The sequence below is a fragment of the Planococcus citri genome, chromosome 2, assembly GCF_950023065.1.
Source record: "Planococcus citri chromosome 2, ihPlaCitr1.1, whole genome shotgun sequence".
Taxonomy (NCBI): Eukaryota; Metazoa; Arthropoda; class Insecta; order Hemiptera; family Pseudococcidae; genus Planococcus; species Planococcus citri.
This window is the reverse complement of record NC_088678.1, coordinates 79671578-79683334: the sequence shown is the minus strand read 5'-3', so window position 1 is coordinate 79683334 and position 11757 is coordinate 79671578. Positions and strand designations below refer to the sequence as shown.

Here is an 11757-nt window from a genome sequence, read left to right as displayed (position 1 = left end):
TCCCGTGGCCGTGGAGGGGGGGGGTAGAAAGTAACGAATTTTTCAACTCTTGGTCTTCCATGAAAAAAAGAACTTGAGTTTCTGAATTCTAAATTACATAACATAAATATGTACAACTGCTAAAGTTATCTATACGAGAAGGGACCCTTTTGAACGCACGCCATCCAATTTGCACGAAAATAAACTAGCTTAAACCAACACTTTTAGTGGATAAATTCATTTTACGATTTTCTTACAAATTTTTGAAAATGTAGAGTTGAGAAAATCAAAAAAAACAAAAAAAAAAAACAAAAACTCGTTCAAGGGGAATTTTTTGCCTTCTTCTTATAATACCTTTACCTCAGAGTAGGTGAGCATTTTAGATTTTTACATAGAAGTGTGATGCTTGGACATCTCATGTTCCCTTTCAAATATTCCAAAATGGAATGCGAACAAATTTTCAAAATTTTTGCTTTTCTGTTTTTTGCATACTAATTATAAATTTTAAAAAACTTCAGCCTTCGCATTACTCAAGTCTGTTGGTTTTTTTTTTTCAAAATCAAACTTTCTAAAAAAATCCATAATTCAAACTCAGGAATATGTTTGAATCCAAAAATAAACTCCTCGCATGAAGAAAAATGTTTTTTTTTTTACTGCTCGAGTTACGAAAATTTTGGGAGCTTATGCCTTCACTACGTTCGGTCTTTTTTTCTTTTCTTTTTTAAAACTGAAATTTCAAAAAAATTTTTTTTCAAATTCTGAAATTTTTAAGCCAAAAAAAGCAATCTCTTCTCTTAAAAAACATTGTTCTTTCCTTCATCAAAACAGGTGCGCATTTTCAATATCTTTACCCCCCTCCCCTCCCCCGAGTAAGATTGGTTTTCTTCGCCCTTGAATATCAAGTTTGTTTCAGCGATCAGTGCTTTGAATTTAATCATCTATTGCCAAAAAATATACATTTTTGCATTCAAGTAGCAAATCAGTGTTTGAAAACTCCTAAAAAAAAAAATGGAATTCATCTTTTTTCATTTTTTCCTCTTTTGAACCTCAAGATATGAAACCTGAAGCTGAAAACTGAAAACTTGAACTAAAATGAAAAAGTTTTGCCATCACTGGTTCAACTTGTTAATTCTAACTGTTTCAAAAAGATGAAGTTTTTGTGTGTGTGGGGGTAGGTGGAAATGTAAAATTTGTAGGGGTGGGGGATGAGGGGGTGAGGGAAGCGAGAAATTCAAAATTTGACTATAATGATGTGTGATATGTCGAAATGTATGTTTTTGAGGGTGTAGATCACGAATTTGACAATATTTTTTTCGTAGTGGTCAATGGTGGGGGCTGAGGGGTGAAAATGGTTAAAAATTCAAAATTTGACTATAATGATGTATGATATGTCAAAATGTATGTTTTTGTGGTTGTAGATCACGAATTTGACAATATTTTTTTTCGTAAGGGTTAATGGTGGGGGATGAAGGGGGTGAAAAATTCAAAATTTGACCATAATGATGTGTGATATGTCGAAATGTATGTTTTTGAGGGTGTAAATCACGAATTTGACAATATTTTTTTCGTAAGGGTTGATGGTGGGGGATGAAAGGGGTGAAAAATTCAAAATTTGACCATAATGATGTGTGATATGTCTAAATGTATGTTTTTGAAGGTGTAGATCACGAATTTGACAATATTTTTTTCGTAGGGGTTAATGGTGGGGGATGAAGGGGTGAAAACGGTGAACAATTCAAAATTTGACTATAATGATGTGTGATACATATGTCGAAATGTACCAAGTATGAATAATTCAACTGAAAGTGAGTAATTTTCATCAATTTACTCGATTTTAGTTGTTATAAAGTCATTATAGAGGTTTAATTTACGTTAAAACTCCGTTTTTTGCCTACTCTGCTACATGAATAGGAATAGAACAAATTTTTGCACGTAGATGCACGGGAAATCCCAGGGGCTAGTACTTAAGATAGTGTATTTCAAGATGTCATTTGCCATTTTTGCCCCCAAATGCCCCGGCGACCACAACAGTCAATTATAGTGAAAAATCGTGGTGAATTTTGTTTAAATGTTACAAATTTTTTCTTCCAGGGACTTTGACGGCTCTCCAATAGAAAATTCTCCATCCCCCACCCTTCACCTTTTCTACACCTTCAAAAACATACATTTTGACATATCACACATCATCATGGTCAAATTTTGAATTTTTCACCGTTTTCACCCCCTTCATCCCCCACCATTAACCCCTACGAAAAAAATATTGTCAAATTCGTGATCTACACCTTCAAAAACATACATTTCAACATATCACACATCATTATGGTCAAATTTTTAATTTCTCGCCCCCTCACCCTCTCATCCCCACCCCTACAAAAAAAAAATATTGTCAAATTCGTATTCAGCGGCCCAAAAAACATAAATTTTGCATAAAATTGCATATTTTCGGACTTAAACGCAAAAAAACAAATTTGGGGGCTTAAGGTCCACAAAAAAGGGGGAAGCGTACACCGGATTCACCTGGACACTCCAAATTCGTGTTCAGCGTATCAAAAAACCCCCGAGTACCAAAATTCAGCTCGTTATCAAACTTTTCCCTATCGTCGTAATTAAAACAGTGAAAAAAAATTTGATCGCAAATCTTGGAGTTAAAACTCACATTTGCCATTCTTTGTCTGGATATTAAAGCAGAAGGGAGCTAGGTGAAAATCAGCCAACACACGGAATCGTGTGCTAGTAGCGCTATCTAATGATTCATTTTGGTATTATAAGTTTTTTCAACTGGCAACACTACTAACTCAGTTTTTCGCGTTTTTCTCAAAATCGTTTATGGTGGCAAATGTGAGTTTTGATTCTCAGCTCCTCAAATAGAATTCATCTTTTTTCATTTTTGTTGTTGTTGTTGTTTTTTTGAACCTCAAGATAGTTATGAAAGCTGAAGCTGAAAATTGAAAACTTGAACTGAAATGAATAAGTTTTGCCATCACTGGTTCAACTTGTTAATTCCAACTGTTTCAAAAAGATATAAAGTTTTTGTGTGTGGTGTGAGGGTAGGCTGACTAAAAATGTTTACATAACAGGGGGAGGTAAGTGGCTCTTTACCGCCCGCTGTGCGGGCGATAAACGCCACTTTCCTCCGCCCCAGTCATGTAAAATCGCGTACACACCACGGGAGCTTTTGGCTCGGGCATTAATTACATGCGCCCTGAGTCATTCTTTATTTTACCTCCCTTGATCTGTAATACACTATTATATGGTAATGCAAAAAGTAATGTAAAAGTAAATTAGTAATGCATTTCTTTCTTCGAAGAAAATTTTGTTAGACACCCTGAATGTCGTCAGCCTTCCTGTCTAGTGTCTCTGTGAAGGTTATTAACCTACCTGTTCAACTTTCCAATGTCGTCTGTCTGGCTTTTCAAGGTCATCTGTCTTTCTAACCTATTGGGTGAATTTTTTGAAGTTTGGTTTGTTGTGTATACATGTAGATTGTGTACCCAACACAAAATATGTACCTAGCTACCAACTTATTAGTATTAAAATAAAGTTCAATATCTACCTTTCAAGTTTTAATAATGAAAATAAAACAAAATGGTGATTTTCGAATTTTTGAAAATTTTTTATGATAACTTCATTTTTATTAAATCATGCGGTGTTGCCAATTTACAAATCAAAACATGAAAATAATCTAACGATTATTTGTTACAAACATACTATTCAATAACATCAATGCTTAGTGTGTACTGCGTAGTGTATCTTAATTGAAAATTCAGGTTAGATGAATATGCGTAATTGCCTATGCCTAGGTATATTTACATTACCAAAATTATGACATTGAGAACTAATGATTTTGGTGGCCATGTTTGGCAGATACCTAAAGGTACCTCACCTACACATTTTGATTGCATTCTTTCAAATGCATAATATGTAAGTAGATGCTGGTGCAACCAACTATTCTAGACCAATGCTTCTGGGGTAAAGTTTTCAAAAAAAGTTTCTCCATTGTTTGGTAAGCTTCTTCTGCTGTTATTCATCATAGGCTGATTTTTTGCAATTGTCAGTTCCCCTGTGCGCGATCTAACAAAGTGTTTCATGAAAATCCCTTCATATTGGGAACTACATACTCGGTGAAAATAATGTAGTTGAAAATTTTCATCAAAACAATGAACACAGGAAATACTTCAAATCATCTGTTTAGAAATATGTGCTGGACAAAGTGAATTCCGTGATTAACTATTTTTGTGTGTATGCTCGAAAAACATTCACTGTAGAATGGATAACGTTGCAAAATCGCAGAAATGTTGCCAATGTGAGCGGATAGACATTCAAAGCCAGTGGATTGATTGACGCTTGTGTTTGGCATAGAAGTATATAAACGTCTTTGCGAATGCTTTTTAACCAATACCACGGTGTGGAATATACAGCGAAGGACAAATCCAATGTCTATGTAGATTGAAAAAAAAAACAAAGTAAATTTAGTGATTAGTGAACGAGTTAATCGAATCAGAAAATAGTGTTGATTTCTATCGACGTGTGACGAAAACTTACAATTTGTTCCAACGTAGCCCCAATCCAACATATTATGTAGACTTCTTGAATCGAGGCGAGGAAAGCGATTACTTCTCTCATTCTGATTATGCCTGGAGTATCTGGCTGTTGATTGATGGCCCATACATGCGAACAAATTCAACCACATTTTAAGCATTATTCTTATTATTTCACTAATTCTACATGCATGCTCTGTTGTACTCCTAGATTTGAGGCTGATCGCGAAAAAAAAGAATAATAGAATTTTGACAAAATTCAGACGAGATGAGATGGGACTTTAATTTCAAGTTGTAAGTTAGCCAGAGAAAATTTTAGCTCTGGAGCTGAGGTGCTCCTGCAGGGGAGGTATGAGTTTTCAAAAAGGGTAATTTTCGAAAAAAGTCGTGGTTTTACACTCGAACTCGTTTTAGGAAAAATTAACCCGTTCTAAAAGGTAGTATTTGAGAACTGAGTCGACCAAGACCACTTTTTGGGTAGGCACTAGGCAGGCACCGCTGAGCGGTTGAAAATTTGCAAATCGCATATGTCACGGTAAATTTGACGGTTGGGTTGAGACCCACCTCTTTCCTTTGAGAAAACATAATTATCTCCCCTTCAGGAGCATCTCGGAAGCCAAATTTTTTCGTAATACTCGTAACTTAATTCAACTCGAAATGAAGAGTCTCCTTTGAACTTGGGTAAAATCTTACAGAACTTTTTTCTACAATTCACCCTCGTACATATATCTTATTCTATTTTATTGAGCTTACCGATACAGCAACCAAAGCATGGGCAACTCCAACATACAGCGAAATGGGAAGGGTAAGACTGGCGATAGTCTCAAAAAAGCCTCTGTAGGTTGAAATGAATCTGTTGAAAGTCGACTTCCGATTAATAATTTGTATTATTTTAGTTGAACGATAAAAGGATATTAACTTATCCAGGTGTTTTCATTGCGCTTAATTCGTGATTTAATTTTTATTACCTACAATCGATTAAAAAAGCAGTGATCATTGTATAAGAAATTCGTGTAAGTAACTTGGTAACAAAGGGTACTTCTGGGTAAAATAAGTGAAATGCACCTGTCTCGGATTTTTGAAAGTTTGATGAAACATTGTTGGGTTTCAAAAATTTCCTCCTGCGGTTGGTCATTTTGAAAAACTCGGAAAACACTCAAAAATGTGTTTCTCATGTTACGACATCGCCATTTTGAGCCCATGGCTAATGGCTATCCCTTTGCCCAATGTTGGGGCGAAAGAAAATTGACAATATGGGTATTGTTATCATTTGGATCAATCTCGCTGAACATGAATATGAAGTTAGATTTGCAGCAGGACCTTCCTAACGGCCACATTGGATGAGGAGGGGTTCTTCAAAAATTGAGCCTTTCACGAATAAAAGTTCAATTTTCAGGCAACCCACCTCCTGGAGTGTGGTCTTAGAAGGATTCAACTGTAAATATAAGTTCATATCCGTGTTAAACGAACTTCTTCGCAAACATTTCGCATTAATGATGCCAAAATATTGAAAGATATCTTTACTCAATTTGAGAAAATAATTTGGAACGTATCTAAATGGTGCCAATTTTTTGGTCATTGTTGCCAATTTTAAAAATTCCAAAAAGTTTCTCAAATTTTTGGCGATTTTTCTGGAATTTTTGAAATCCTCCAGAAAAACTCTTCAAAAAAGAATTACACCCCGCCCTCTCCCCGATTCCTAATGAACTTACTCCATGAACAAGAGGTAAAAATTTCAGTAAGAAAATGTTATGATATCATGGTGGAATCCGCCCCTAAGAATCACCACACCTACCACTTCACCAGATGGTATGAGACAAACTATGAAACAGCTAATGAGCCAAAAATTTGGGAGCTGACAAATCTTCCAGACTCCAGGGTCAGGTTAAATTATTAAACTTATTTGAGGGATCTGAACGCCCCAAATTCTTGGCTCATTAGCTGTTTCATAGTTTGTCTCATACCATCTAGCCCAGTTAATATGCAATTTGACCCAAACATAATTACAAACAAATTTTTTTTGGTGAATATTATCTATGGTGGTGTGCTGAATAACTTACTATACATATAAAAGTCCCCGCCCCTACCCCACGAGCTACACCCCCCCCCACAGTGGATCCAAGCCCCTCCAAAATCAGTTTTTCATCAAGAACTCCTGAAATATTGAATTTTGAGTAAAATGAGCCCAGTGATCATTTCATCTCCTCCCCAATACCTATCAAATGAGCTATCGACCAACTCCCCAGCCTCGAGGGGGGTGGCGCTACGACCACCCCTCAAAGTGACGTGATTTCAATAGGTACCTAATTTTACATTTTATGATTCGGGACTTGTAACCTGTTCTAATTGATAAAATGAAGTCCAACTTGGGGAATGGGATTCATTTGGGAGCTAGAGTTGACCTCTGGAGTGAGGAGGGTCAAAGTTGAAAATTACAGAAAGGTCATTTTTTTGAGGAGCATAACATGACCCCAAATGGATGAAAAGGGTCCAAAATCATACCATCGGACAGAACCCTATCTGTGATCAACATATCCAAATTTTAGCTTCCATGGTCATCCCCACTCCTTTAAGGGGCAAAATAAATGGATTTTTAGCTTAATTCCGCATTAAATGGGGTGGGGATGACCTAGGAAGCTGAAATTTGGATATGTTGATCACAGATAAGGTACTGTCCGATGGTATTGATTTTGGACCCTTTTCATCTATTTGGGGTCATGTTATGCTCCTCCAAAAAAATGACCTTTCTGTAATTTTCAACTTTGACCCTCCCCCCTCCAAAGGTCAACTCTAGCTCCCAAAAGAATCCCATTCCCCAAGTTTGACTTCATTTTATCAATTAGAACAGTTTAAAAATCTCAAATCATAAAACGTAAAATTATTGAAATCACGTTACTTTGAGGGGTCGTAGCGCCACCCCACCTTGAGGCTGGGGAGTTGGTCGATAGCTCATTTAATAGGTATTGGGGAGGAGATGAAATGATCACTGAGTTCATTTTACTCAAAATTCAATATTTCAGGAGCTCTTGATGAAAAACTGATTTTGGGGGGCTTTGATTCACTGTGGGGGGGGGGGGTGTAGCTCGTGGGGTAGGGGCGGGGACTTTTAGTATGTTGTTCAGCACACCACCCTAGACAATATTCACCAAAAAAACCTCTGTTTGCAATTATGTTTGGGTGCACCCATTTTTTTCTGCTATTTGCCTGGGCTAATCTGGTGAAGTGGTAGGTGGTTTTTCTTAAGGGCGAATTCCACCATGATATCATAACATTTTCTTACTAAAATTTGTACCTCTTGTTCATGGAGTAAGTTCATTAGGAATGAAGTGTTCAATCCAATGAATGACAATAGCATTTGAGGCGGGAGCATGCAGAGAGTGGAAAGATTACCTGACATTTTTCATTTAACTGACTGGAATAAAACCAGTGGGTTTTCAAGTGAGATGAAGGGGAGGGGGTGACCAAAAATTCGCCGATCAGTAAAAGAAAAAACTCCAATTTTGTCAAGTAAAATGACTTGAATGACGAATAGCGAATACAAATTTTTAAAATTAAATAATGAATTTTTGTTTTTCGACAGTTTTTAAATGGATTTTTTTTTTAGTTTAGGAAAGGGTTAAAAGATAGCCGAGTGAGACAAGTGCAAAAAAAACGTTCAAAAATTCAAGAGGTGAAAAACTATGTCATTTTCAGAAATTTGTTCATTTTTTTGGTTTCAAAATTTTAGAATTTGAATGTCAAATTTTTAAAATTTACAATTTTGAAAATGAAAACTAAACAAACCTGAGCAAAGCGAAACGTTATTTCTAGAAGTGCAAATAAACAATGGTTTTTTCAGGTAAAAAGTCAAAAGCATATTGTATCTTGTTTGTTTTAAATACTTAAAAAAAAAACCGCTTTGACCGATTTTAAGAAGTGAAAAACAACGTTTTTTTATGATTAGTCTTTTTTTGTGACTTCACAATTTATTCTTTGGAATCAAACATGGAAAATAAAATCAAAATCGCTTTAAAAAAATAAACTCAGAAAAAAAATTTTTGGTTCCAGTGGGATTCAAATCCGAGACTACTACGTGGTAATCCGCAGCTTAAATCATGCAGCCAACTAGGCTGCTTAACAACGGGCGCATTTCAACTGCATACAAGGCAGGTTGTAACGCCAACACGTGTTGTGCTTTAAATCTAACAGTCATTTTGATATTGAGCGCAATAATAATAATTTATTGCGTATAAACCAAAGCTCCAATTAGTTTAAAAATATTAAAAGGCACTTCTGCGATGTTCGAAGTATAAGTATTTGAACAAAATTTCAGCGTTATTGGTGCCTTATTCAAAGCTGTAGCTTTGTCTAAAGAATCGAAATGGCGAAAATTAGTATTATAAATTGACTGTTTCTTAATAGGGCACAAATCACGCTGAAATTTTGTTCAAATATACTTTGAACATCATAGAAGTGCCTTTTGATATATGTACAATTGTACATCTATCCCAGCTTTTGTTTGGTTGTACTTTTGATAAATATACTCCTCATTTTTTCAAAATTTGTCATTTTTTAGCATCTTTAGACTCCACTCAAGCTTGATGTAATTGGGCTACAAAGCTCAATTTTTGCATGAACATCAAGTTTGTAATGGGGAAGTGCCTTTTGATATTTTGGGTCAATTTTGAAAATTTTTGGGGCTCAAAAAGGGGGGGCAGGGTCAATTTTCAAAAAATTCACAATTTTATAACCTTAGTCAGTAATGGATAACAAATCAAAGCTATATTCCAAATTTCATCAAAATTGGTTCGGCCAATCTTTCCAAATTTGAGTGAGACTTGAACAACAATTTCGCCAAAATGACAAAAAACAGGGTACTTGAAACTTCGCGAATTTTTATCGTACAAAAATTATTCTTAAATATTCTGAAAGGTCATTGAAAAATAAGAAAAAAAGTATTCTTGCGTTTTTTTGAATAAACGCATAGTTTTTGAGAAAATTGCGTTTGAACATCGCAAAAAAGCATTGTGAAATAGTTACGGAATATAACTCCCTGCGCCTTTGGAACCAAGGGTGGGCGGGGTGGCAACACTACCGCGTCGCGTCGCCTGATTTTAAGCATTGGCACCACCGCGTTTCTAAATACCTACTTTCTCAGTTTAAGGAACAATATTTTTCTACATTTTGGCATCATCAACTTATCGCGAATATTTGCAAAGAACCCAACTATACACGATTACAAAAATGTATACGCGTATTTACAGTTTGAGCCATTCTGAAGGCCACATTCGAGAAGGTGAGTTGGCTAAAAATTGAATTTTTCGCGAAACGCACAATTTTTGAGCAACCCCCCTCCCCCTCCGAAAGTGATCCTTAGCAGGGCTTTTGTGCATTGATTACTTTCGTTTGTGCTTACCCTCATTCATGGCGTGTTTGAAGGAGGCCTTGGTCGAGACTAGGGACACGCAGCCCCGACCACGAAAGGGAGGGAGTCGAAAATAGTGCTAATCGTTTGTGCACGCTCCCCTATAACAATGTTGAAATGTTCGGGGCTGGGGACACGCTAATGAGGAGAGCCCGTAAGAAGGCCTAAATTGAATTTTGGCTTTTAGATTTTGAAAACGTACCTTTTTTGCACCTTCAATTTTCAAAATAGGCAACACCTTCAACCTTCACATAACCTTTTTTCTCTGCATGTCGTATCTGGTTGTATCAAAATCTGAAGTTTGTACCACCACTCCCCGGATGTGAGCAAGAAAGGTTTAGTGGGGTAATTTTTTGGGTCTACTTACATTTTTTTTTTAAAGGTACCCAACAATGTTTCATTGAAATGACAAAAATCCAAGGATGGGGAAGGCATTTCACTTATTTTACCTGGGAATGCCCTTTTGAAGATTGAAATTCTACGATGTAATAATTATGAAATGAAATTACCTGTTGAGATTGCTTATATCTCGTATGCATTTTTTGATCACGTATCTGAATTTTGGTTCGATACTTTTGTACGTGTCGATATTAATGTCCGTACCTTCACTCAACGAATTCAACTCGTTAATAATCCTTTGCGCCTCGTTATGGCATATTACTGCACAAGGTACGCAAATAAGTCGGTGCGCCGTGTAAGTAATAAATATACCACAAGACAGGCCGTACAAAATGAGGTGAAAAACTATATAAAATTCCAATGTCGCGAATTGTTCAAGTCCAAAGAGTGGAGCTAGGTAGTACATATAGTTTTTAATCTTTTCTTCTCGATAAAAGAATATCACATCTAGAGTAACGCATGATACATACAGTACAACTATTATTCCAAGTTCAACTAATATAGTGCTGATGATTTTTTTTGCATCCAAATATTTGTCGGATGTACTCGTACGCGGGGCGGTTGATGGTGTTTTTGTTAATATTTTATCAGCCATCGAAATCATTTGCTCTATATCGTTTCTATACCAATACACCGCGATTGCGGGCCTCACAATTGATTCCATCAGCATGAATGCGACTAAAAATCCCATGTAAATCACCAACACCAAGTCGCCGGTTTGCCTACCATAAACTATGTATAATAAGAAGGTAAAAAAAGCGGGTAACCATGCTATGTAAACAAACCAGAACCATACCAGTTTGGTTTTTCGATGTATTTTATCGGTGTAATATACGTTACCGACGACGCAGTACAACAAATACATCTGATTAGCTAGCGTTGTCTCGAATCCGAACATATTCTCTTTTCCAAATAATTGGTTGATCACTTTTTTAGCATCTCTGATCACTTCCATTGTGTTCGAGTTTTCAATCACTTTCGTCGTTGTTAGACACTACCGAATTGGATCCGAGTTCGTTAGGTATTGAAAAAATTAAAAAGGAGCGAGTAATTTCCGACCTGCAGAATATATTGTTTTCTCGATGGTTTCCCTGGGATCTGGTTGTTGAATTTTGCATTTTGTTTAGTTGAATACTTAATGCACGAGTGGAGAATATGTAGGTAAGTGGATGTTAATAATTTACGGGGTAAGTTGGTGTAAGTAAGTACCTACAGGGTGCGCTGAAATGTCGAGTAGAGTACCCCCAGAATTTCTGCTTAATGTTTTAGCTGGCCTCGTTGAATGATACTAATGATAGCACGATGATTGCGGTTGTTGGACTGAGATGATAACATTCCACCAATCATAATCATCTATTTCACGTTGCCAACCTACATTTATTTGGAATTTTGAGTTATGCGATTTACGTTTTAACAAGATTTATAAATGTAGTGTAC

General features: G+C 36.2%; 1 protein-coding gene across 1 annotated transcript; it reads right to left on the bottom strand.

The window, feature by feature from the left end:
• Positions 1–3603: 3603 nt before the first annotated feature.
• Positions 3604–11370, bottom strand: LOC135837908 (uncharacterized). Its single transcript, XM_065353351.1, has 4 exons — positions 10431–11370; positions 5271–5370; positions 4522–4626; positions 3604–4416 (listed from the first exon to the last, which is right to left on the bottom strand). Exons 1-4 carry the CDS (start codon positions 11273–11275, stop codon positions 4207–4209), a joined length of 1260 nt encoding a protein of 419 aa, XP_065209423.1. The 5' UTR covers positions 11276–11370; the 3' UTR covers positions 3604–4206.
• Positions 11371–11757: the final 387 nt, after the last annotated feature.